This window comes from Spironucleus salmonicida, chromosome 1 (assembly GCF_000497125.1).
Source record: "Spironucleus salmonicida strain ATCC 50377 chromosome 1, whole genome shotgun sequence".
Lineage (NCBI taxonomy): Eukaryota > Fornicata > Diplomonadida > Hexamitidae > Spironucleus > Spironucleus salmonicida.
In genome coordinates, this window is record NC_090596.1 from 712,600 (window position 1) to 737,364 (window position 24,765).

General features: G+C 40.7%; 17 protein-coding genes and 1 pseudogene across 17 annotated transcripts; 8 read left to right on the forward strand and 10 right to left on the reverse strand. All coding sequences in view use genetic code 6, as the record gives it.

The window, feature by feature from the left end:
* Nucleotides 1-8: 8 nt before the first annotated feature.
* On the reverse strand, nt 9-2,336 carry SS50377_20404 (uncharacterized protein; the record flags this gene model as incomplete). Its single annotated transcript, XM_067904347.1, has 1 exon — nt 9-2,336. The coding sequence occupies one exon, from the start codon at nt 2,334-2,336 to the stop codon at nt 9-11; it is 2,328 nt and encodes a 775-aa protein (XP_067767829.1).
* Nucleotides 2,337-2,383: 47 nt separating this feature from the next.
* Nucleotides 2,384-2,662, reverse strand: SS50377_20405 (uncharacterized protein; the record flags this gene model as incomplete). Its single annotated transcript, XM_067904348.1, has 1 exon — nt 2,384-2,662. One exon carries the CDS (start codon nt 2,660-2,662, stop codon nt 2,384-2,386), a length of 279 nt encoding a protein of 92 aa, XP_067767830.1.
* A 267-nt stretch (nt 2,663-2,929) lies between these two features.
* Nucleotides 2,930-4,225, reverse strand: SS50377_20406 (uncharacterized protein; the record flags this gene model as incomplete). Its single annotated transcript, XM_067904349.1, has 1 exon — nt 2,930-4,225. One exon carries the CDS (start codon nt 4,223-4,225, stop codon nt 2,930-2,932), a length of 1,296 nt encoding a protein of 431 aa, XP_067767831.1.
* Nucleotides 4,226-5,983: 1,758 nt separating this feature from the next.
* Nucleotides 5,984-6,925, reverse strand: SS50377_20407 (uncharacterized protein; the record flags this gene model as incomplete). The annotated part of the gene is made up of 1 exon (XM_067904350.1): nt 5,984-6,925. The coding sequence occupies one exon, from the start codon at nt 6,923-6,925 to the stop codon at nt 5,984-5,986; it is 942 nt and encodes a 313-aa protein (XP_067767832.1).
* Nucleotides 6,926-7,016: 91 nt separating this feature from the next.
* SS50377_20408 (uncharacterized protein) lies at nt 7,017-8,147 on the reverse strand (the record flags this gene model as incomplete). The annotated part of the gene is made up of 1 exon (XM_067904351.1): nt 7,017-8,147. The coding sequence occupies one exon, from the start codon at nt 8,145-8,147 to the stop codon at nt 7,017-7,019; it is 1,131 nt and encodes a 376-aa protein (XP_067767833.1).
* Nucleotides 8,148-8,365: 218 nt separating this feature from the next.
* On the forward strand, nt 8,366-8,722 carry SS50377_20409 (uncharacterized protein; the record flags this gene model as incomplete). The annotated part of the gene is made up of 1 exon (XM_067904352.1): nt 8,366-8,722. The coding sequence occupies one exon, from the start codon at nt 8,366-8,368 to the stop codon at nt 8,720-8,722; it is 357 nt and encodes a 118-aa protein (XP_067767834.1).
* A 1,285-nt stretch (nt 8,723-10,007) lies between these two features.
* Nucleotides 10,008-10,286, forward strand: SS50377_20410 (uncharacterized protein; the record flags this gene model as incomplete). The annotated part of the gene is made up of 1 exon (XM_067904353.1): nt 10,008-10,286. One exon carries the CDS (start codon nt 10,008-10,010, stop codon nt 10,284-10,286), a length of 279 nt encoding a protein of 92 aa, XP_067767835.1.
* A 47-nt stretch (nt 10,287-10,333) lies between these two features.
* Nucleotides 10,334-12,661, forward strand: SS50377_20411 (uncharacterized protein; the record flags this gene model as incomplete). Its single annotated transcript, XM_067904354.1, has 1 exon — nt 10,334-12,661. One exon carries the CDS (start codon nt 10,334-10,336, stop codon nt 12,659-12,661), a length of 2,328 nt encoding a protein of 775 aa, XP_067767836.1.
* A 14-nt stretch (nt 12,662-12,675) lies between these two features.
* Nucleotides 12,676-13,875, reverse strand: SS50377_20412 (PFU (PLAA family ubiquitin binding) domain-containing protein; annotated as a pseudogene).
* Nucleotides 13,876-13,959: 84 nt separating this feature from the next.
* Nucleotides 13,960-15,282, reverse strand: SS50377_20413 (uncharacterized protein; the record flags this gene model as incomplete). Its single annotated transcript, XM_067904355.1, has 1 exon — nt 13,960-15,282. The coding sequence occupies one exon, from the start codon at nt 15,280-15,282 to the stop codon at nt 13,960-13,962; it is 1,323 nt and encodes a 440-aa protein (XP_067767837.1).
* Nucleotides 15,283-16,401: 1,119 nt separating this feature from the next.
* Nucleotides 16,402-17,247, forward strand: SS50377_20414 (Palmitoyl-protein thioesterase; the record flags this gene model as incomplete). The annotated part of the gene is made up of 1 exon (XM_067904356.1): nt 16,402-17,247. The coding sequence occupies one exon, from the start codon at nt 16,402-16,404 to the stop codon at nt 17,245-17,247; it is 846 nt and encodes a 281-aa protein (XP_067767838.1).
* A 228-nt stretch (nt 17,248-17,475) lies between these two features.
* Nucleotides 17,476-18,252, forward strand: SS50377_20415 (uncharacterized protein; the record flags this gene model as incomplete). Its single annotated transcript, XM_067904357.1, has 1 exon — nt 17,476-18,252. One exon carries the CDS (start codon nt 17,476-17,478, stop codon nt 18,250-18,252), a length of 777 nt encoding a protein of 258 aa, XP_067767839.1.
* A 3-nt stretch (nt 18,253-18,255) lies between these two features.
* Nucleotides 18,256-19,596, reverse strand: SS50377_20416 (Vacuolar protein sorting 4b; the record flags this gene model as incomplete). The annotated part of the gene is made up of 1 exon (XM_067904358.1): nt 18,256-19,596. The coding sequence occupies one exon, from the start codon at nt 19,594-19,596 to the stop codon at nt 18,256-18,258; it is 1,341 nt and encodes a 446-aa protein (XP_067767840.1).
* A 57-nt stretch (nt 19,597-19,653) lies between these two features.
* On the forward strand, nt 19,654-20,829 carry SS50377_20417 (uncharacterized protein; the record flags this gene model as incomplete). Its single annotated transcript, XM_067904359.1, has 1 exon — nt 19,654-20,829. One exon carries the CDS (start codon nt 19,654-19,656, stop codon nt 20,827-20,829), a length of 1,176 nt encoding a protein of 391 aa, XP_067767841.1.
* A 505-nt stretch (nt 20,830-21,334) lies between these two features.
* On the reverse strand, nt 21,335-21,832 carry SS50377_20418 (ADP-ribosylation factor like protein 2b; the record flags this gene model as incomplete). Its single annotated transcript, XM_067904360.1, has 1 exon — nt 21,335-21,832. The coding sequence occupies one exon, from the start codon at nt 21,830-21,832 to the stop codon at nt 21,335-21,337; it is 498 nt and encodes a 165-aa protein (XP_067767842.1).
* A 240-nt stretch (nt 21,833-22,072) lies between these two features.
* Nucleotides 22,073-22,639, forward strand: SS50377_20419 (uncharacterized protein; the record flags this gene model as incomplete). The annotated part of the gene is made up of 1 exon (XM_067904361.1): nt 22,073-22,639. The coding sequence occupies one exon, from the start codon at nt 22,073-22,075 to the stop codon at nt 22,637-22,639; it is 567 nt and encodes a 188-aa protein (XP_067767843.1).
* Nucleotides 22,640-22,714: 75 nt separating this feature from the next.
* On the reverse strand, nt 22,715-23,029 carry SS50377_20420 (uncharacterized protein; the record flags this gene model as incomplete). Its single annotated transcript, XM_067904362.1, has 1 exon — nt 22,715-23,029. The coding sequence occupies one exon, from the start codon at nt 23,027-23,029 to the stop codon at nt 22,715-22,717; it is 315 nt and encodes a 104-aa protein (XP_067767844.1).
* Nucleotides 23,030-23,678: 649 nt separating this feature from the next.
* SS50377_20421 (Touch receptor neuron Mec-17 family protein) lies at nt 23,679-24,494 on the forward strand (the record flags this gene model as incomplete). Its single annotated transcript, XM_067904363.1, has 1 exon — nt 23,679-24,494. The coding sequence occupies one exon, from the start codon at nt 23,679-23,681 to the stop codon at nt 24,492-24,494; it is 816 nt and encodes a 271-aa protein (XP_067767845.1).
* Nucleotides 24,495-24,765: the final 271 nt, after the last annotated feature.

Genomic DNA, 24,765 nt, shown 5'->3' on the forward strand with positions numbered 1-24,765 from the left:
CCGATCATTCAACCACTCACCCAGAAATTTTAGTTTAACGGAGCGACAAATCCGAGGCGCACCAGCTCTATCTCCGCCCCCTTGATGAGCTCAAGGTTGAAGCGATACGCTGGTGCCCACTTCTTGGCAATATTCGCTTTGCAGCGATAATTGTAAGGCGGGAGATAGCTTTCAAATACAAACTCACTATATGCTTTTGAGTCTGCTGCGGTAGCTAAAAATGTCGAGAAGGATGGGCGTTAATCAAAATATCGTACCAGACAGAGACGTAGCAGCACATAGTTGGGCACGTTACACTCGAAGTAATCTAAAAATAGCCGTGCTGCATTAATGGCGGGGATTGTGGTTTTTTAGTATACCAGAAGTGCTTAGATGATTAGGTTCTTAGACTCCTGCGCTAGGGGGGAGACTAGATTTGGAAGCAAAAAGTCGATTCGTGGCCCTGAGCCAAAGTACCGCAGCATGATTTACTAATAGTACTATGCGGCCTGCGTTATGTTCTCTATCACGACAGGAGCGATAAAGCCCCTGCAATCTCCTTCCAAGCTTAGAATCTTAGGTATATCGATTTTATTGTAGAGAATCTGTATCGCTTCGCGGAGGGCGGAGGTATCGTACGTATCGCGCGGCAGCAGATGTGGCTTCTTTAGGGACAGTATTTTAGTACCGATCATGCTGAGTGTCGTCTTAGTGTGCTAGGAGTTGGGATCAAAGTCGTAATAGAGGCCAAACAGACTAAGCAACGAGTTCCAATCATCGCAATGCATATACAACTACTGGAGAAGATTGAAGTACACCGTTCTGGAGAAGCCCTAAATCTCTTTATGAAACGGTGAATTAAAGTTCGACACATAAAATTATGCTTTAAATTAGTACGTTAGTGCGAAAAGAGAATCGGGGGTCGGCGAGAACAAGAACGACAACAAAAAGGAGAATGCTTGCTTGAGAGATGCGTTGAAGAAAATAGAGCCCGTGAGATAAAATGCTGGAAGAAATTGCAGCCCAAAAATAGAGGAGTCGTCGCTAATCTAAATCTGTCGCTATTGAATGTCCTGAATGAACTTCTGCTGGCGCTCGTCCTCGAAAACCTCAATCTCGTCAAAGATGTGAACCGGGAATGACAACTTTGAGCCGATGGGCACATCTAGGAATGCCAGCACCTATAAATAGTGCCCCAGCGCTGTCTCTGAGAACTGCTGGCTGGGAAGGGGTATGCGCTCGCTTACGCCGTCTGCCATTTGCTTCTCCAGCTTCATGGCCACGTCCAACCCAGGAAGCTCCATCTGAACTGTCGTATCTCCGTACAAGGTAATCACGCTGAACACGTCTAAGAATGGTAACGACCCCTTGCTAAAAAATTCCCCGGCCTCTAACGTGGCTCCTTTGTTCATGAATTGGCCCAACTACGCATTTTTAACTGGAAAATGGTAGCCAGTCTGGGGCACATACTTTCTACTGCTAAAGGGCGCGATTGGCCCTGCCTCTGATTAGAGCAGTGTTTCGATTTCGCTAAAACTCACCGCGATAGAACTCGAGAGATAGTACAGCTTGTGCAAATACTGCGGGTGGAAGGCCTAGTCTTACACTGCGAAACGGGAAATTTGGTCAAAGGATGGAAAGTACCACCGGTCGCCGATGGAGACTAGCCCCAAGGCATAGGTAAGTGCCAAGGCCTACGACGCGCCCATCTCAATGCTGGGGTCAACCTCCTGCTTCATGGCCTTCAGCCGGATAATGAGCTCCAACTGAATAAGCCGTAGAGTGCAATCGCGCTCGGGCGTTTTGAGGTAAAGGGCAAAGCGTGGGATGTCCACAAGGCCCCAGATGAGGGTGTACATGAATCTATGCACAGGATTTTCAACCATCTGAAGATTTCTGTACGCAAACAGCCGGAATACATGTGTTTCAACGCCCGTCGGGGAAGACGGGTCCAAGTACGTATAGACTAGCTCAGATATGGTTTCGTCTCTCAGCGATGCTAGGGAAATATACCTGCCAACGAACTCAGAGAGCGCGGCATGCGGCAGAAACGCAAGAGCATTATCCAAGTTTTCTAGTCTGAGCGTTAGCAGCCGGGCCTCGTCGAATGCGCCAGGAGCATGCCGAGAAAACAGGAAAGCGGTGAAATCTTGTCGCGCTTGCCCCATATTGGGCTGTGGGGAGGCTCCCTAGAAGCGTTGCGGGGCGTCTGGGATCAGTTGGGCCATTGCTTGGGAAATGCGCGCTTCGGAATCTGGGCTCAGCGCCGCAGCAGCCTGAATTCTCTCGAAAAACGAGAGCGTCTGGGAGGTTGAGCTAATCCGGATCATTCCGTCCGCGCCGAGAGAAAAGTTCATTTAGTGGAATGAGGAAATGCTGGTTGCAGAATATATAGTAACTACGCTCACCTCCACATCACCTTAAACAGCCCCCGTCCTTTATTTAATAACATTCCACTATGCTTCGCCTGGAAAATAACTCGCTGCCCCCGTTCCATGCCGAACATACGCTCAGCCAGCTCATTGAGCTCTGAGGTTTTTATGAACTAGTAGTTTTAGAGCTCGTGCGCGAAATCCTTCAGCGTAACCTTTTTGGCAGTGGTGACCTCGCCCCGACACCGCTCTACATACTCTTTAAATAAAGCAGATATTAGAAACTTGCACGCCTCCAAAGTCCCTCCCATCGCTTGAATCGAGGGAAACAGTAGAGAAAGTAAAAAGCTACTTGAGTCCTACGAAAGCGCAGCATTTAAGAATTAAAATCCGTATTCCTACGCCGCTGGATGCCTGAACTCAAGGTGTTGTGAAGGATACCAATAGGTTTGCAACAGTATTGACTGTAGTATCAAAGTCTGATACAGATGATGCCGTCTTATGACGTATTATGAGATCTTAAAAATCAGCAAGTAGTCAGACTACCATTTTGGAGTTGAGAGTGCTAATCAGAAAGGTCATTTCTCCATGTTCATCCCTACATGGATCCAGTTCTCATTTAGAAAGATTATCTATACCGATGAGAGGTCCACACCGACTACGTTATTTATAGAAAAATGGTAAATGGAGAAACTTTTGGAGAAGTAGGAAGCCAAGTCGGCTAGTTACATATCCGTAAGAAGTGTGGACGGTGGCACGAGATTTGTCAACTCAATGACTAGGCTACCGAAGAATAATCCTTTACCCATGTCGATGCTAAACAAACGTATGGGTTCTAGGTAGATGAGAGTTTCTCGTACCCCGCCGAACTCAATATCAACGAGAAGTTTAGCTCCAGTATTTTTGAAACTAGGAAGTGTAATATTGTGAATTGTGATCCCCTTTGTCTTCTTAACCTTTTCGAATCCACCTACATCTGAGAAGTAGAACTGGAAGCCAGAATTGAAGACAACTCGTTCCACTAGATATTATATATCGTGGTCTGTGTAGAAGTTAGGCTTTGATGAAATTGGAGTATCGAGCCAACCAACGGCAGTCATATTATTTAGATTCAGTCTAACGCGCTACCCTGAATACATGGTAGTCAGAAAGTTATCTTAAAATGCTATTCCAACCATGGAACGTTGGTCAGTATATACTCGAATATCCCACCACACTGTTGCTTCTTGGGCCATATTAGATAGTAGTGTTAACAATGTCTACATAATCGTGCTAGCCAAAGATTGACCAAGTTGTCCATTAAGCTGGTCGAGCATAACATTTGTTAGCAAGCCACTAATGGAGTTAAGAATAACCTACAATCCACATTCAAACGTAACTTAGAATTTCTTAACTGACAATATCGTGTTACTAGTAACGATAGTGAAATTTTTCTTGCATGCTGGATCACGAAACTCAACCATCCCTTAAGTGCTTAATGAGAGTTCTTCCACGATGAGGCTAAGAGTTCCTGTATCTTGGAGATATGGGAAAGATTTTTGCTGAATTTATAGAGAAAAATACAGATCAAGCTGCACCTTTGATATATTTAGAATTGTTAGGTTCTGATAGGCCTTAATACTTATTCCATCTAGACGTAACTGACGAAACTTCCCATCAGTTAAGTCTATGGTGAATATTCCCAGATTTAGCTTGAAGTTTATTGGTGGCAAGGTTGACTAAATAGTGGAGATAGCTAGGCCAACATTCTTCTCACAATAATTGCTAAGACCTTGGTTAGTAATCATTATATGGATACCTGCATCAATTTCAGTTGGGTTTGGTTTGTCATACTAATAGAGATAACATTAGTACATGAAGAAAGCAGCTAACATTTTGATTTGAAGTATAATGATTATTGATAATTAATATTACATATATTTTTGATTCAATAAGCCAAACAAAAAATCGAGGAGTGATTTAATGTCCTAAATAATAAAACTATAAATTTTATTTTATTCTATATATTTATATATATATCAAGAATATATACCTAAATATTTATATTATAAAGTTTATCATAATTAAAAAAATCTATATTATTATTTATCTATCTATAGAATATAAAAATGAAGTAACATCTAGATGAAAGTAAAAGTAATATTTAACAAATAAAAACCAGTAAATAATATAGAATGTAAAATATAGTACGGCAACAATTGTGATATTTCACGATACTAATTATAATAAAGTTAATACAGATAAAGACACTTCCATGGAAGCAGAATCAAGTTTTCAGATAATAAATATTAGTTAGAAGAATATTCTTTGAGTTTAAATAGTTGTTCCATATTTTGAAGTGTCCAAATTTATATACATGGTTAACCTTATATGTATTTGAAATTGCCAACTTTTTATCTCCTGAGATGCCTCTAGCTATAAATTTTATATAGGTTGATAACCAAAAATATATATTATAAAATATCCATACAATGCACTTAGCTTTAATATTTTAATTGCCATGATATATTTTTTTAAGAATATTCTAAGGGTACATTTTAATATTGACTAGAATGCAAAAAACAGTACTGATAAAATTATAAAGTAATTGAAACTTTTATACCGAAAATTCAGAACAAGATCCACCGTATGTTTCGTCCAACATACTATGACGGCTCTATGAAATGTACTTGATTTAACTAATAAGTTTCAATTCATATTAAATGCAAATAATTATTACATCTACATTATAATGTAAAAATTCAAATTAAATATTCATTCAGCTAAAGAGTTGGAGTTCATAATTAACTACATTTGTTAATAGAATAAAGAAATGTTACAAGATCCTATTGATTATATGGCTGATAAAACGTGTTTATTTAAACTCAAATTTATAAATTTGTTATATTTAGGATTATTTTTCTATACCAACTATTACTTCCTATATTTGAAAACTACCGAAAGTAATAGTAAAATATCTTAAATTCACTAGACTCAATTTCGATCTAAACTAACTTTCAAGTCCATCCGCGCAATTCATCTCTATTAGTGTCTAATTAAGAATAGGTAACAAATACTACCTAATAAAAACATCGTTATTCGCAATTACTTGATTTGATTGTAATACCCACATGAATATTAACTTAATGTTTAACTCTACATTCCTCATTTTCCTATTTTAGACAAGTCGGCTGTTATCATCTTTAATGTCTGCTATTTAAAAATAACCTTGTCTAGCAAGTTCAGTGTTGTTGAGTCTTCAGCCTAGTTACATATAAAATTTTCACTTTTTATGTTATTTTATTAATTCTTTAAAAGAATATTTGCATACATATCATTTTGTATTTTTTAAAGAGCTAAAAATCGCTTTAGTTACTTGGTCTATAGGATAGCTATCTTGTTTAATTGCTAATTTACACTTGATATCATTATCAATTATTTAAAATTACTATTATAATTATATAATAATATATATTTAACTTCCATCTTTCCCTTCCACTAAAAGTGAATTACTATAAGTTCTCTCTTACCGTAAATAAGTAGCTCTCCAAGAAAAAAACCGCAGTGATAGCCATGAAAGCCTCCAGGAAGTCGTAAAAGCAGGATAACCCCCCCCAATTCAAGATCCACGGCATCATCGACCGGCACCCAGTTCACGAACTGAACCACTGTCTACATGCCGCAGCGCTCTTCGAGTGCAGCCCCCAGAGCTTCGAGCAGTTTGACGAAAAGTTCGACTGCCTGCTGAAGGTGTGCGAGTTTCGCGTCGAAACCGAGAAGCGCGAAACCCCGCCCATGGCGCTGATATGGGGACCTTCGGGCACTACTACGGCCGGAGCACGCAGGAAGACCCCAAAAATTACATGTCCGCGCGGAAGGCCGGCGTGATTCCCGACAGGCTCAAGAACAAGATTCTGGGCGTCACGCGGAATGAGCAGCCAGTTTACAGCCTCAACAGGCAGGTGAAGGAGATGCTGAGCAAGTACAGCACGAACCAGTTCGAGCTCGTGCGCAAGAGGGTGACGGAGCACAACTTCATTAACCTCTACGGGCGGCGCTTCAACTATGTGGTGCCTCAGCACAAGCATTCCAATTTGGTGAGCGCGCTCGACGTCTTCGAAAAGACGGTCTAAAAGATCGAGACCTGCAAGACCCCGCTAATCCAGGACAGACCAAGGTCCAATACTGATCAGAAGGGGATCATGCCGTTCAACAGCAACTACGATCTCCGCTTCAAGGGGTGCGCTCTACCTGCTGCGCAGCAACCTGTGCAGCAATGACTTCGTGACCGATGCGCTCGTCAAGGTGCTCCTCCGCGACCTGAGAAAGGACACGCAGGACAAGCTGGTGCTGAGTAAACTCGCCGCGGCCACTGAGGCTACCTTTGAGGGTGTGAACGTGGATATCGTTAAAACGCTGTTCTCCAAGACCACGCGCGAGAAGTCCGAGTACCTGGTGCTCTCCATCCTTATCTTCGACCAGGTAAATAAGGCCGTGCACAAAGACTCTTCGGAACTCATGTTCCGTCTGCGCATCGAGGCGTACCGGGCGTACATCCAGCAGCTGAACACCGACATCGTGGACTCCCTGGTCATTTACAAAATCAAGTGCTGCCTAGATACCAGTGTTGACACCAAGGTGGTTCAGAGCAACCGCCAAAAGATTAGCATGGAGAAGCAGCCCTTTTCAGAGATTTTGCAAAGTTGAACCGCCTATGGCATCTTTCATGTGGTGAAGGGCATGCTCAATGTCAGCACCGACGAGCAGATCGTTGATAGGATCGAGAACAGCCAATGCTTCGCCGTTTTCATACAGAAGGTGTTCGAGAATAACCAGCAGGCGAAGCTCCTGAAGGACAAGGTCCAGCTCGTGTAGAACATCAAATGCTCGAAGGGTGCGGAGAAATATGTGCTCGAGCAGATCCTGACGGCGTTCGCCGATAGCTACAATAGCACCAATAGCAACGAGGCCCTTTTCGACATGGCCATAGATTTCTGTCTGAAAACTGAGTTCTACGTGTACAGCCTGTTCAACGCAGCCAACTCCCGCGAATTCATTTTTAGCTTCATTCATTTTGTCATCGCGAAGGCCTATCTGCAGGTCTTCGAGGAGTGCAACGGCGTGTTTTCCGATAGCGAGGTGGATGCAGTGAAGAACGATATCGCGAATAAAAGTTACTTCGCCATCCACGGCATGCCGGATATCTACAAAATCTTCGCACAGCAGTCCTACTCGTACTTTAACCAGCCAGATCTCCACAATTTTGCGAGCACGTGCACGACCAAGTTTGAGGGCAATGCTATCGCTTTCTTCGAGGTCATCTTCGTCGGGAAGAGCGGCTTCTAGGATAAACAGTAGGGTATTCTGGCCGAAAAGATGAAAGAATTAGTTCAGCTGTTCGCCGCTTGAGATGACATCAAGAGCGTGGTCGGGCTGTTCAAGATGATCTTCCAGGAGTCCCAGTTCTCCATAGGCTTCTGTGCGTTCGACATGTTTGGATACAACAATGACGCATCGCTTGGCGCGAGGGCATACTTCTACGCGCAGAGAAAGCTACTGATAGACATCAAGAGGCAGGACAAGATGTTGGACTTCAGCAACAGCCTGAAGGAGAACCAGCCGCCGATCAAGTCCTACTTCCCTTCCATATCGCCCTGTTCGTGCTTGAGACCGTGTACGAGATAACCAAGAACTGCCAAAACTCCCAGCAGAAGATGCTCTACCTGCTGAACTCCCCCAACAAGGTGGGCGGGTTTAACAAGGCCGCCGCAACGCCCTTGTTTTGAAGATGAACAGCAAGAACGAAAAGTGGGGCATTTACAAGCTCCAGGAGTTCAAGTGAGGGAGATATTATGTTCACGCAATATTGCCGTTCAGCTTATGTTGAACTGTTCATCGTCTATATCGCTGAACTTCTAACGTAGAAACAGCAAACACAGGCCGAAGCAAACGTCAGAAATGACTAAATTGACTTACCACGTAATGATCTGCTAGTAAATCTGAATTGAGTAGAGAAACTGTATCTTGCCGGTGTTATGCTCGTTTTCCATAAACAAGAAGAAGTGTATGGTTTGATCGGTCAATTATTTGTAGTCATCGAAGTTCCAGCGGTAAACATACAGATTCGGCGTCTCTAGGAGGGCTTTCAGCATCTGGCGCCATGGAATATAAATCTCGACCTCTATGTCCAGGCCAATGTTGACATTGAATACAAAGTAGAAAGAGCGTCCGTGGAAGTAATTCACCACAATGATTTTATTCTCAAATCTGTTAATCGTGTTGCTGTAGCTTACTTTTCAAAAAAATAATATAAGTCTCGTTGTTTCTTAGAAATAGGGTAATCAGAAACTCTCTCAGGATATTTTGCTGTACGATTGCATTTGCTTTCATGATATTAAGGCTACACAGAGAGTAACTGGTGTATGTAGTCTCGGCTTCGTACGAGGTTCAGTATCCCATGGAAATTCCGTCGGCCTGCAATACGAAAAATACTCATCAATATGACTCTGCATTTCGACTGTGTTAATATAACTTGACAGAAAATCCTTATAAAATAGTGCCAATAAAACTGTTACATCGTTATAGTCCAGTATTATTTCGAACCTTACGTAGGCATGCTGCACCGAGTCCACGTAGATATTATAATATCGCTATCTGGTATCGGAGTTATTTATAGCAAAGTGCAGTTTTATGTTTACTGAGTTGTAATTTCTCTCGCAGATCAATGATATTTAAAAAATATCATTTACTTCAAATACTTAAAGTTAAGGTATTTCGCAAATCCCAAAATCATCCAATATAATTTGAGTTTAATTAAAAGAAATTTTATTCTCAAATGTATAATATAGGTGTTTTTAATAGCATTAAATAGCATGGCCACAAATTTTATTTGCTGGTGGACTTTCGTTGCGCGCGAAAATACTGCAAAATAGTTTTTATATTGTATATAATTGATAATAATGTATTTTAAAATGTAATTTACGAACCAAAATGAATGGATCGTTCATATCTAGTAATGAATTTTTATCGTTTTAGGGTCAAGTAGTATAAATAAATAATTTTGATTAATTTAAGTAGTTTATAATATTCAATATTCCACTAACTGTTTAGATAGATAATGGAGTAATCTTTTCGATTAAACCACTTATTTAATAACCAGTTGATTAAACTATTTTGGATGAAATTAAAAATTTTGTCAATGTATTTCCAATCTAAACTCGTGGATATGCGCTTTTAATTTTTCTTTAATTTTAACTATTAAAAACAGGTACTGTTATAAATTTTTCATACCAATTTCCTAAAGCAATGCGTTAATATGCTAGAGACAATGCATAGCTTACAATTTAATAGTTATATTTACAAATATAAAAACTATTTTGCAGTATTTTCGCGCGCAACGAAAGTCCACCAGCAAATAAAATTTGTGGCCATGCTATTTAATGCTATTAAAAACACCTATATTATACATTTGAGAATAAAATTTCTTTTAATTAAACTCAAATTATATTGGATGATTTTGGGATTTGCGAAATACCTTAACTTTAAGTATTTGAAGTAAATGATATTTTTTAAATATCATTGGAGGCGTAGGAATACGGATTTTAATTCTTAAATGCTGCGCTTTCGTAGGACTCAAGTAGCTTTTTACTTTCTCTACTGTTTCCCTCGATTCAAGCGATGGGAGGGACTTTGGAGGCGTGCAAGTTTCTAATATCTGCTTTATTTAAAGAGTATGTAGAGCGGTGTCGGGGCGAGGTCACCACTGCCAAAAAGGTTACGCTGAAGGATTTCGCGCACGAGCTCTAAAACTACTAGTTCATAAAAACCTCAGAGCTCAATGAGCTGGCTGAGCGTATGTTCGGCATGGAACGGGGGCAGCGAGTTATTTTCCAGGCGAAGCATAGTGGAATGTTATTAAATAAAGGACGGGGGCTGTTTAAGGTGATGTGGAGGTGAGCGTAGTTACTATATATTCTGCAACCAGCATTTCCTCATTCCACTAAATGAACTTTTCTCTCGGCGCGGACGGAATGATCCGGATTAGCTCAACCTCCCAGACGCTCTCGTTTTTCGAGAGAATTCAGGCTGCTGCGGCGCTGAGCCCAGATTCCGAAGCGCGCATTTCCCAAGCAATGGCCCAACTGATCCCAGACGCCCCGCAACGCTTCTAGGGAGCCTCCCCACAGCCCAATATGGGGCAAGCGCGACAAGATTTCACCGCTTTCCTGTTTTCTCGGCATGCTCCTGGCGCATTCGACGAGGCCCGGCTGCTAACGCTCAGACTAGAAAACTTGGATAATGCTCTTGCGTTTCTGCCGCATGCCGCGCTCTCTGAGTTCGTTGGCAGGTATATTTCCCTAGCATCGCTGAGAGACGAAACCATATCTGAGCTAGTCTATACGTACTTGGACCCGTCTTCCCCGACGGGCGTTGAAACACATGTATTCCGGCTGTTTGCGTACAGAAATCTTCAGATGGTTGAAAATCCTGTGCATAGATTCATGTACACCCTCATCTGGGGCCTTGTGGACATCCCACGCTTTGCCCTTTACCTCAAAACGCCCGAGCGCGATTGCACTCTACGGCTTATTCAGTTGGAGCTCATTATCCGGCTGAAGGCCATGAAGCAGGAGGTTGACCCCAGCATTGAGATGGGCGCGTCGTAGGCCTTGGCACTTACCTATGCCTTGGGGCTAGTCTCCATCGGCGACCGGTGGTACTTTCCATCCTTTGACCAAATTTCCCGTTTCGCAGTGTAAGACTAGGCCTTCCACCCGCAGTATTTGCACAAGCTGTACTATCTCTCGAGTTCTATCGCGGTGAGTTTTAGCGAAATCGAAACACTGCTCTAATCAGAGGCAGGGCCAATCGCGCCCTTTAGCAGTAGAAAGTATGTGCCCCAGACTGGCTACCATTTTCCAGTTAAAAATGCGTAGTTGGGCCAATTCATGAACAAAGGAGCCACGTTAGAGGCCGGGGAATTTTTTAGCAAGGGGTCGTTACCATTCTTAGACGTGTTCAGCGTGATTACCTTGTACGGAGATACGACAGTTCAGATGGAGCTTCCTGGGTTGGACGTGGCCATGAAGCTGGAGAAGCAAATGGCAGACGGCGTAAGCGAGCGCATACCCCTTCCCAGCCAGCAGTTCTCAGAGACAGCGCTGGGGCACTATTTATAGGTGCTGGCATTCCTAGATGTGCCCATCGGCTCAAAGTTGTCATTCCCGGTTCACATCTTTGACGAGATTGAGGTTTTCGAGGACGAGCGCCAGCAGAAGTTCATTCAGGACATTCAATAGCGACAGATTTAGATTAGCGACGACTCCTCTATTTTTGGGCTGCAATTTCTTCCAGCATTTTATCTCACGGGCTCTATTTTCTTCAACGCATCTCTCAAGCAAGCATTCTCCTTTTTGTTGTCGTTCTTGTTCTCGCCGACCCCCGATTCTCTTTTCGCACTAACGTACTAATTTAAAGCATAATTTTATGTGTCGAACTTTAATTCACCGTTTCATAAAGAGATTTAGGGCTTCTCCAGAACGGTGTACTTCAATCTTCTCCAGTAGTTGTATATGCATTGCGATGATTGGAACTCGTTGCTTAGTCTGTTTGGCCTCTATTACGACTTTGATCCCAACTCCTAGCACACTAAGACGACACTCAGCATGATCGGTACTAAAATACTGTCCCTAAAGAAGCCACATCTGCTGCCGCGCGATACGTACGATACCTCCGCCCTCCGCGAAGCGATACAGATTCTCTACAATAAAATCGATATCCCTAAGATTCTAAGCTTGGAAGGAGATTGCAGGGGCTTTATCGCTCCTGTCGTGATAGAGAACATAACGCAGGCCGCATAGTACTATTAGTAAATCATGCTGCGGTACTTTGGCTCAGGGCCACGAATCGACTTTTTGCTTCCAAATCTAGTCTCCCCCCTAGCGCAGGAGTCTAAGAACCTAATCATCTAAGCACTTCTGGTATACTAAAAAACCACAATCCCCGCCATTAATGCAGCACGGCTATTTTTAGATTACTTCGAGTGTAACGTGCCCAACTATGTGCTGCTACGTCTCTGTCTGGTACGATATTTTGATTAACGCCCATCCTTCTCGACATTTTTAGCTACCGCAGCAGACTCAAAAGCATATAGTGAGTTTGTATTTGAAAGCTATCTCCCGCCTTACAATTATCGCTGCAAAGCGAATATTGCCAAGAAGTGGGCACCAGCGTATCGCTTCAACCTTGAGCTCATCAAGGGGGCGGAGATAGAGCTGGTGCGCCTCGGATTTGTCGCTCCGTTAAACTAAAATTTCTGGGTGAGTGGTTGAATGATCGGATTTGCTCACTCAAAGCTTTCGCTGGCCATCAGCGTCTGCAGGACTCCGTAACTGATGTCCTGGGGTCCAAGCTACCGCATCAGGCTGTATACAAGGCACTCTGCGTCATGCTTCCCAAGATACTGCAAGGCCTACGCCACGATACGGCCCGCTTTACCGTTTATGAGGGCCCTAATTTCCGGGCCCATGAGCAGGCTGAGCAGTCTGGCGCTCATGACTGCGAGGCTCTGCGCGGTGGCCTCTAGAAACGCCTCGCACACAGTCTGGACAAAAAATCCGTCGAATCTATGCCTGTCAAGTGCACCGGTCTGGACAAGATACACTAGCACGCAGAAGAACGCGGCCTTCTGCTGCTCGCTCTCCGGGATCTGGCCGGTGCTATAGGTGATGGCCTGGGCGCAGCCGTCCATCCCGAGCGGGCTGAAGGCGGCCGCAATATGTCGGAAGGCCTTCTCGGCAACGAGGGGCGTTACCTGCTGGACCGCCGGGACGCCCTGCTCAAAGGCCTTCTGCACGCCTGCCTTCCCGCTGACCTTCGAGCCAGACTTGAACAGTTGGGCGCAGTCCGGCAGGATGAAGTCGCAAATTGAGGTTTTGGGGGCGTTGCGGTCGATGAACTCGCGGATCTGCTAGATTTGGTCCACCGCATCGCCGTCCACCCCATTCTCTGCCAGAAAGCGCGTCCCGGCGGTATATGAGTCCTCGTCCGCGTTCATGAACAGCTTGAGCATGCGGCCGCCCTCGGTGCTGACCTCATAGCAGAAGTCCCATTTCTGGTTCTTTGCGTCCAGCACGCCCTCGGTCTTGACCGGGACCGTGCCGATCTGGACGTACTTGCCGCCGAACTTGAGCACTAGCGCGATCTGGCCCCCGAGGCTGCACAGGAACATCGGGTTGGGCGGGGAGATCTCCTGGATCGAGGCCAGATCGGCAAACTCGTAGCTGTCGTGCAGTACCCGCGCGTTGAGCCGGTTCTTGCTGTCCCCGGCGAACTTGCCCTCGTCCACGGTTCTGGAGCTGAGCCTATCCAGCAGCTCGTCCTGTACACTGTCTATGCCTTAGCCGCCCAACGCCAGCAGCGACAGCGTTCCGTCCTCCTGGCCTACCGCAAGGAGCTCCCCGCAGAAGCGCACGCTCCACACATCGCTCTCCACCGGGGCAAGGTGGAGCAGACACGGCGCAGCATCCACCAGGTGCTTTGCGTGGGTCAGACTTTTATCAATCTGTGCACAGTAAGTAAAAGTAAAATTTAATCCATCTTCTCACTCAACCAATGATATTAAAGCCTTTCACTAAACAGACTCACTATATACCATTTCACCAAATTTATCAACTTTCTTAACACTAATTCCCAGCTCCTGTACAAATTATTCCATCCCCATATCCCCGTTTTCAATAATAAGGTTACTAACACACTTTTTGATGCATTTTGCACACTTCAAATTGTCAACTTTTCTGAGCTATTTCACGCTAACCATTCCCTCATTTTGTAGTTGCGAAAAGATCGTAGTCAACTTTTTATCTAGCTTTTACTACGCAATCACCTCAGATTCGCTAGAAATAAATTTAGAACTAGAGAGCTGCATTTCCCGACTGATCTTCAGGTTTATTTTTCGCTGCTTTTCGCCCACAAAATCCATGTTTTTCTCGTAAAAATTGGTCATAAACTAGTCATAATGCACGTCTTTCTACTGCTTTTTCAACTTAGCCTAGAATTTTTACTCCCCCACGTCATAACCATCTTCCTCACCCCCATTTTCATGGAATTTCTCGTTGAACATCCTGTAGGCCTTCTAGCTGCTGAGCTACCGTGCATTTTCGTTGATTTATGGCTCAAAGCTCGGAATCACGATGCTCTGCTCCTACATAGCCATATTTTCGTCGTAGAGGCGCTAAATCCGCCCCAGGCGCTCCATCCCCGCCACGTACAGCTTCTGAAAAACGAGTGGATCGCCCCCAGCACAGCTTTGCACCTCAGCTTCCCCCTCTACCAGCGCTTCCAGCGCCCGATTCCGCGCACCTCGGAAGCGCTCCACGCTGCTTTCGTAGCGCTCGTCGAAATTCGTCCGGACAAGCTTTTGGGAGTTTTCGTCGATTTTGGGATGGAAATCTGGAACGTCCAGAAAATCGGCCTCGCGCTGCCGCAGTGCACTCTACCGCGCGAGAGCGAGCTGGTATTGCCGCTGGCAGGCGCTCTGCACGACCACCTCATCTGGAACGGGGCGCGGGGGTGCGCTGATGACCGTGGGCCGCTCCTGAAGGTACCGGGATGCCGCAGCGGTCTGGTTGGTCTGCGGTCTGAATGTCGGCGTCTGGGGCGCCTGACGCCGACGCGCGTAGACCTCCTGGAACGCGAAGAGTCGCTGTGCCGTACGCTGCAGCTGCGCTGAACCAGTCTTTTTATGCTCGAATTCGGGGCTCAGCGGGCGGTTCAAGCGCGCGATTTTGCGCCGGTTGGACGTCGCGCGCAGCGCGTCGGCTTTGGTAGGTTTCGGTGGTGCTGGACGACGCTGGATGATACTGGTTGATGTTAAGGTATGCTGTGTTATGTGGGCATCTCTGGACTTCATGAGCGTCTGCGCTTTGGTTTTAAAATAGATTGAGGGCTGCATTTTGACTTTTTTATAAATAGAATAATACTATATAATAATACGGTAAATTAGTAGCCGTAGAAAAATTAGGGAAAATGAAAATTTGGTGTAATTTTGATAGATATGAGGTAGATTATGGAGAGAAATTTAAATTGTAGCGTTTTCACTTTGATTTTTTGAGATTTTTGTATTTTTCAAGCACCTACTGTTGGTCCGTTGTTAAAAACACTTCATTGTACTAAATTTTCGGTTAGTAGGCCATGAACACTTCATATTTCTTCTAGATTGTTAGCGCAAGATAATTGATATTAATAACATACTATTTGGTGCAAAATTTCTTTGTTTGAAGTTAGCATTTAATTGAATAATAAGTTGATAGTATATAATAAATGGTAAATTAATAATTCGCTGAGCAACTTATTTAATTTTGGTTTCAAGAGTTAGTGTATAAGATCATGTTTATCTGTATAAGTAATGATATTTTAGATGATGACATTAAGATAAAAGAAACTTTCTAATGAGTAATAGGAAGAATTGTATATTTTGTGTTATACATAAAACTTATCGTATAACGTGATGAAATATTATTTAAATTATTTTTATTGAATCTCAATCATAACAATATGAAATTTAGAATGAATTACTAATTTAAATTAAATTCGTTGAATAACTATGATATATAATTTTGTACTGGAATATATCAAATTAAAATATTCCCGATCCATCCCCGGTTTAAAGCAAAAAAGTATATCCAGGATAACAAAATAATACTTACTATCAATTTAGTATTCTTTGTTTAATAAATAAAATATTATTTAAAAACAGTAGTATAAACCTATCTAATTATAATGTTAGATTACTTTTTACAAATTTTTAAATATCGTAATCTTTCTAATTGAAAATAAATATGATTAATTGGTAAACAATATATGTATTTATGAAATTACTTAATTTGTAAAAACAAAATGGATGATAAAATCCCCATAATATATTACAAATTAAATTCACGAAATTACATTATTAATATTTACCCCATTAATATAATATGAGTTTTTAAATTTAAGATTTAATTTTCTATAAATTAGGACCTTGAAAATTATTACCTATATTGCATGAGTAACGAACTGCATTTTTTAGAAAATGTTCGTTACGCTACTCGCGCAGTACCCAATCGTGCTCATCCACGGCTTCGACTCGTCGGCTCACTACCTGGAGTACATGAAGGAGGTCATCTAGGAGCAGATCCCGGACGCCACCGTGATCAACTGCGAGATCGGCAACGGCCGCTGGGACTCGATCTTCATGGAGATCTCGCAGCAGATCAAGCTCCTAGCCGAGTGCATCAGCGAGAACTCGGCCACGCAGGGCGGCTACATCGGCGTGGGCCACAGCCAGGGGGGATACCTCATGCGGGCCCTGCTCGAAGAGTACAACCACAAGATGGCGCCGATGGTGCGCTTCATCTCCCTCAGCAGCCCCCAGAGCGGCTTCTTCTGCGGCGTGAAATCTTTGTGCAAGGGCAACTATCTACCGACCTTCGTCCAGAAGCTGCTGTTCTACCTGCAGTACAAGGACTTCGCACAGTCCAGGCTCTCTCCCGCCCAGTACTGGAGGAACCCGTACAAGCTGAAGGCCTACGCGAAGAAGGCCAGGTCGCTGCCCGTGATGGACAACATCCGCGACTACAACATCCAGCGCAAGATCAACTTCATGTCCGTGGACAGGGTCATCCTCTTCGGCGGCCCGCTCGACGAGGTCATCTCGCCGTGGCAGAGCGCCTTCTTCGGAGTCTGGAAGGACGGCACCGACGGTTCGGTGTCCCTCTACCACGACCGTGAGGAGTACAAGCAGGACACATTTGGCCTGGGGTCCATGGTAGAGCAGGGGAAAGTAGAATTCAAGGTGGAGAAGATGTTCCATGGTGACTATACAACGAACTACAAATTCATCGCCGAGAGGCTCACTCCTTACTTAAGGATGAACTGATTAGATTTTCATTGTGCTTGTTATCTTATAATTTTATTTGTACAAAAATTGCTTATAGATATATCATATCTAATTATATACGCAGTATCTTATCTTTCCAATTTCAAATACTTTACAACAACCTTAAAATCTAGCATGCCCTACTTGTTTAGTATTAACTCATTATTATTTACTGTAAACTATCAAATTTTATATTTAATATATGATATATAACACCTCCTCCCCAAAATGCTCATGTCCAACATCCACTACTAGTTAGAAAACTCGATTCTGACCATAACATACCCCCAGTCCTCCCCGCTTCCAGCTTCCTATGCCCCCAAATCGATCACCCATCCACAGCTCCTATCTCCTGCGTTCCAGCCCCCCTCAGCCAACGCGATTCGTGCACAGTTCAACGTCCAAAATATGAAGTCTTTACGCCAAAAAATGGATCACTTCCAGGCCCAAAACGTGCAATTCGGCACCAACCAAATCCTGCACATTCTGGTCCAAATCTACGCTGTAGCGCACTTCCTGCACCGCAATAACACCTGCCTGGGCCCGTTAACCGCGAACCAAATTTTTTACTAGAACGACAAAATTTTTATCGCCGCGATAACGGATTTGGAGCTCCAGAAACGCTCAAAACTCATCTTTGCGGGAAACTCTTAAATTTCGACCAAAAACGACTTCTTATCGCTAAAATACGTGACCTACCAGCTCCTGACGCTGCGAACGCCCCCAATTCCCTTCCTGTGCGATTTTAGCGTCCCCAGAGCGCGTTTCAGCGCCAGCGGAATCTACAATTTTTTCCGCAAAATCCTCACCTCCGACGGCGATTTCTGCGCATTCGCGGACTGCAACGTCCGAAAAATCTCCAGGGAGCTCCAAATCGACTGCGAATGGGAGCATTACGACGACTTCGAAATCGGTGATTTTGGAGTGGAAAATCAAATTTACAGCGAATTCTCAAAAACGCTAAAAACGAATCCTGAGGCCCTGGCGGCGATTCTGCTGCTCTGACGCTCAGCCGCTGCCGAATTCGCTGGAGAACTTCACGTGCAGTTTCTGGTCCGCGAGGGTCACGCTGGAACGCGTTTTCGTGACGGATTCGAGCATGTCCGCAGGGGTCGATTTCGGGTCAGCGAACTGCTCCAAAGACGTCAAAATCGACATTTTGACGCCCTCAGAACGCGCCGCAGGGGCCCATTTTCCGTCGATTTTGGCGAAAAATTCGCACGAAATGAGCCGCTGGAGCGGGAGGTTCTCGCAGTCTTTTACGACGTTTTTGAGGTCCGCCATCGAGTAATTCGGCGTCAGTTCGACGCACTGGTTCAGAATTTCAGAATTTTCGATTTTGAGCTTTTCCATTCCTTTCCTCAAGACGTCGCGCCGCGCCTCCGCGTCCGGCAGGTCGATGTAAATGCGCTTTTCGAAGCGCCTGCGGACTGCGGTATCCACTTAAAATGGCAGGTTCGTCGCGGCGATAACGATCACGTCAGAGGCCTCCAGCTGGTCTAGCTGCAGCAGCAGCTCGTTTTTGACCCTCCTGGAGCTCTCTGAGTCCTGCTCTGACCGCGTGGTGCAGAATGCGTCGATTTCGTCCAGAAACAGGATGCAGCGGCCCTGCTGCTTTGCGAGCTGGAAAACCGCGCTGATCATCTTCTCGCTAGCGCCCTGCCACTTGCTGAAAATCATCGAACTGGTGACCGAAATGAGCGGGATTTTGGCCTCGCCGGCGATGCATTTCGTGATGAAGGACTTGCCGCAGCCCGGCAACGAGTGCATAAAGATCTTCTTGTAGGGGTTTTTGTTGAGAAATAGGGACGGGCGGAGCAGCGGGAGCAAAATCGACGTTTGGAGCAGTAGTTTCGTCGATTGCATACCGGAAATAGAGTTTAGAGTGAAATTTGAAGTGTCTTGGATGATGTTGTCGGCGAGCAATTGGGCAATGTACTTGTTAGATTGCGGGGGATCTTGCGACTGCGGGGGCTGCAATTTTGGTTACTGTAATTTTTGGTTCTCTAGATCAGTTGCAGCGTCGGTTAGCTAGTTTTTAAGCGATTTTTAGGACGGTTCGTTATTGTCGAGGTCGAATGCGGATGAAAATGTGGGTTATTTTTGCTTATTGTCAGGGGCTTGCTTATCTTTAATTTGAAATATCGGTTTTTAAGGCTTTGGTGCTTTCGGTGTGAGATCAAAAAACTTCTAGAGGTACTTCTTGTCAGGTTCAGAAATTTTTCGAGCATCTTTCACTAATAACGACTAAGCAATAATATAATTTGCATAAGATATGTCCATATCTTTAGCTAAGTTAATCTGCTCCTTGATAAAGGAATGTAGACGACTCATAAACTCTTCGTTCATTTAGTCTTACTTTTATTACTATATTATAATTTTATTACTATTCCAAATTTATAAAAAATGAAATGCATTCTTTGTAACCATCAGAACACTACCATTTGCTAACGTTGCTATTAATATTACTGCTAGCATCATTTAAATCATTAGAGATTCTGTGATGATGTTCTGGTAAAAATTTATTGTCTAAAAAATGTTAGTCCCTATGACATAATTATATAAAAATAAAAACTTTACACTACTGAGTATGAAAAACTATATAATCTCTTACTTGAAAAATTAGATTTCATAAAAGCTAACTTCTAGAACAGCTAGTAATTATCTGATCTGCTATTAGAAGAGTCTTCGTGCTGCGGTGCTGTGTATTAAAAAAAGATTTAATATAAAACATAAACATAAAAGATAACGTATTATTAACACATGTAAGCACTACTTTTTCATAATATAAAAGTAGGGGCCGGAAATTCTTTTTATGGTTAAATTGCTGCAATCAATAACGCGAATTTAGACATGATAAACGGAAATATGAGCGCAACAAGAAGAACCGTTTAGGTCATTTAGAAACACGAAAACCATCGTGTAAACGACCTGATTTCCTTCACGAAAATATAACTAAAGATAGAGATTTAACTCAAAGTATCAACCGATGACCTTCAGAAAATTGTAAAATATAGATCTACCAGACAGAATAACAGCGTGATATTTGTTGTATGTTACTTAATTTTCGCCAAATGTAAAGGGTTTAAAAGTGTTATTTTTAACAAAGAAATAATTATTTTATACGAAATTCTAAGAGAGATAATGCATAAAATATCTAAAATGGGCGATGTTTAAAGTAGGTGTCTAGTATTGATTTACATTCAAATTTGGATCTACTTAGATGGGAAAGGTCGCAAAAGGGTAAAGCCAGAATTTACAGAAATAAGGAGCTTGATTGACACATTTTCCTGTCATCAACAAGGTTATAAATCATTAGGGTTGATATATCATGAGTATCAAGATGAATATATAATATTGAATAATTTATAAGATGTGGAAGCACATTTTTAAACTATGAAATTGCGGGCATATGTGTGCAAAGAAGAATTAGAAAAGAAACAGCTAATAGACACAATTTTGATGATAAATGAAGAAAATAAGTTAGATCAATTATCTATAATCGAAATAAATGAATCTGACGCATTATTACAATAATGCTAGGAAATGGACAGTATTCTAAAAAGTGTACTTGGTATTTGAGTACTATCATTGTTATTTACATTATTTTAAGTTTAAAAACAAATTAAAGTATAGTGAAATTGATCACTAGGTAATAATATAGTGTTTAAACAAGTGAGCATTTGTAATCTTATTATATCTAATTAAGATTAAAGGGAACTTATTAATGTTTATATAATATTAATATAAAGCTAATGAAAACGTAATTAAAATATCTATGATCCTGGTTTAGTCTAATAAATAATAATTTATTTTTATTAAATTATTATATTTCGTCAGAATTAATATATTATATTATTCTTAATATAATATTTTAAGTTATTAAATGGATGATGACGCGCTAATACAAATCTAATTCACAAATCAGCTTAAAGCAAAGAATAAATAATTATATTCAATGAATAATAGAATTAAATATATAGAAACATTTATAGCAGTTAATATAGATGCATTTATGAACCGAATCCTAGCTGAGTAAGTGCGCCAAGTGGATTTTTATAGAAAATATGGAGGCCAGTGAGATCATTCAATCATTAAAAACACTTTTAATTAATTATTCAACTCCTTCATCTCGTAGTGCTGATAATGAAAATACCTACAAATCTGCTCCCTTAAATAATCCGTCTAAATTTAATAATCGAGACATTTTATCTTAAGTTACCGCAGTCTCTAAGTCTTATTTATTAAAAATGATTTTAAACTGTTGCTACTTAGGCTAAATGTTACTCATTAGTTTCTGAAAGTTGTCCCTAGCCACAAAAAATGTTTCACGATCTGCTGAATCAATAACTACTAATATAATATTAGCATCAATTACATATGATTCCCATAGACTTCTGAAACGGCCAGATCCTCCTAAATCAAAAATTGTAAATTTATTTTTACGGTATTTAAATGTATGCGTTTCAAGGGCTATCGTAGGAAGAATTTGTTGATTGTGATTTTAGCCCAATCTTGTTAACATACGTGACGTCAGCGTCGATTTTCCAGCATTATCAAGACCAATTATAAGGACGTTCGGCATTTGGAGGGGCGTAGCCAAATATCAAAATGGAGCGACGGGAAGGAACTTGAATAAACTATATAATATACAGAATTGTTAACAGAAAAAATAAGAATATTCTTGTTTTTGAAAAAAATATAGAATATCAGTGCGCATCCTGCCGCGATACTGAAATACAGCTGAGTACATCATCTACAATTTCCAAACTGAGCTCATTCAGTGTAGTATTTTATTAATTTTGCATGTGTTCGTTCGGCGAGAATGACAAACGGGCTAATACATCTGCTGGATCGGGTGTTAAGGCCGAGTACTGGCTGCGTTCCCGCACACCGCAATTTGAGGAGCTCATCTAGACTACTGCGGGCCAGTTACGAGGAGGTTCTGGATCAAGAACAGAGGCTACGGGCGCTCTGGAGGCAAGTCAACGTCAATGAGGAGCATGCCAGAAGGAGTATGGTCCTCTTCGACAGACTGATGGCGCGGGAAGCGCGGGGGTACCGGCTATGCGATGTAGCAGGACCCGTGATGGCATGGTGCACCTGGAGCCCTCGTCATCCGGGCAGGAATGATCATGCCAGTACGTGTTTACCATCTCCGGCCGGCATATGGCTGCCACAACCATGTTCACTCGGTGCCCACCAGAAGAAGCAGCTCCTCTAAAGAATCATCTAGCCCGCTTGTGAGGTTCCAAAAATAAAAAATTGGTAATAATAATAGTATCTATACTATTATATATATTAATCTTTATACTTTAATTATAATAGAGTTATATATTATTATATTTTCATAATATAATATATTATATAAAATATCATATAGATTTTATGATCCTAGTAAATTATATACTTCTATGCATTTTTATATTTTGAAGAAGATATAATAAAATAATCATTTAAGCAGTTGTCAATTTTAAACCATCTATGAATAAATCTAAAAACATTAAGTATGGAAGTTATGTTCTTTAAGTTGCATAACTTACTTACTTAGTCTATGCCTTAATATTTAATTCAAATTAATTTACAAACTCCACACTACTAATTTCTATAGGTCGGATAAATTTGTACTATTCATAATTGCTTAGTCAAATTAACTTATGAAAGCGATAAGCTAATCCTCCGATTTATTTACATATTTCTTAAGTTTTAGTATGTTAACCTCTTTTCTTGCTATAATATATGCTGAAAGAATTTTTATTTCATTAAACGTCCAAGTTTCCATTTAATGATAAAAGGAAATATATAATATAAAAAGTATAGTAAAATACTAATTATTAATTTTGTGAAAACATATATTTTTAATTTTACTAGTATTCATTACACAATACAATGATGCACGGATTATATTTAGAATTATATAGATTTCATATTAAGTACCTACTAATAAAAATGTATTTTATTATTATAACTAGATTCACTTACTAGAATATTATGTATATATAAATATTAAGAACTATTGAAAGTTACAACTTAAGATTATAAAAACTAATAGGATATACGGATAGTATTATATGTGTATTTGACCAATATTACTATTTCTTAATAATAAATGAATTGTTTGATTTCTAGTTGTTATATACATCACATATTAAATTATTGATATATTTGGAGACAATTATTTTATTATATAATGATTAAGGCATATAAGGTTTAATCATAATAATACCACACATTTTATTTTTAATAAAAAATATAGTATTTTATAACTAATGAATAATACTAATAAATTGTAGCTCTAAATTATAGTGTATATTTTTATTTTTAGATTACTTTCTTAATAATTTTATAATAAATAAATCATATATTAAATCGTTAATTATTTAAATTATATAATAAAAGAACAGTAACTCCGTTCCAATAAACCTTTCGAAATGGAGTTTAAATTTTCTCTATCTTAATTATTTAATTTAACTTCTCCATAGTTTATCCTAATCACAAAGTTAAATTTTTCTAATTTTAAACCAACAAGCAATCTTAAAGAAGTATTAGCAAATTTAGGAAAGGCATCATAGATGGCATAACAAATTCCTTCTCCATTAACAGATTTAGAGCACATCATTAATAACGATTAGAATGTTATTTTAGCAGTAACTCCTTCTAATGTTTGTGGCTACATCAAAGTAGGAATAAAGCATCTGTTCTAATATTTAAATTCTGATGTTAAAGAAATTTTAGCTTTTTGCATTTTAGATTTTTACGTTTCAGAAAAAGTTTAAAGAGGTGGTGTTGGAATTTCGTTGCTAAAACAAGTATAAAGTATTTATAATATCAATATAATTGATTATGCTGTTGATCGACCCAGTTAAAAAATGCAAAAATTTGGAGCAAAACATTTACAATGGAGAAATTTAGTTGATTAAAATACCAAATTCTCATAAAACCCTGCCGCAATTAAAAGACTTAGCGAAAAATTCGATAAAGTAAGGTTTGAATAAAAACGAAAAGGTAAGGAACTAGACATACATATGGGAATCGAATAATACATTGGATTAATTGACGGAAAGTAAACGGGAATTGAATAATAATAATGGAATTAGGAAATTTAGTAGGGGAATACTTTAGATAAACATTAAGAAATTAATGTTGAATAAGATATTGAAGAATAAATCATAAATGAATACATTTAACAAAAATAAGTTAATAAACTACTAGGATAAAAAGAGTATTAACAAACTGGTTTTTGGTGATAATATTGGGCTATTATAATAATATTTTATCAAACTGTATAAAACATCTACATTAATTTTAAATCTACAGTATTGTTTACATTTTTCAGTTCTATTTACCGTATTTTATGTTAATTAAATAATATTTAGTTTCTCATTACAGGCTTATATTAAATATATTCTTATACTATTATTATTTTTATACTATTAAACAAAGTAATAGTTATCAATATTTTAAACGTTATTTATATAAACTTCTATTTCCATTTTTGTAAAATGATACTTTAAAGAA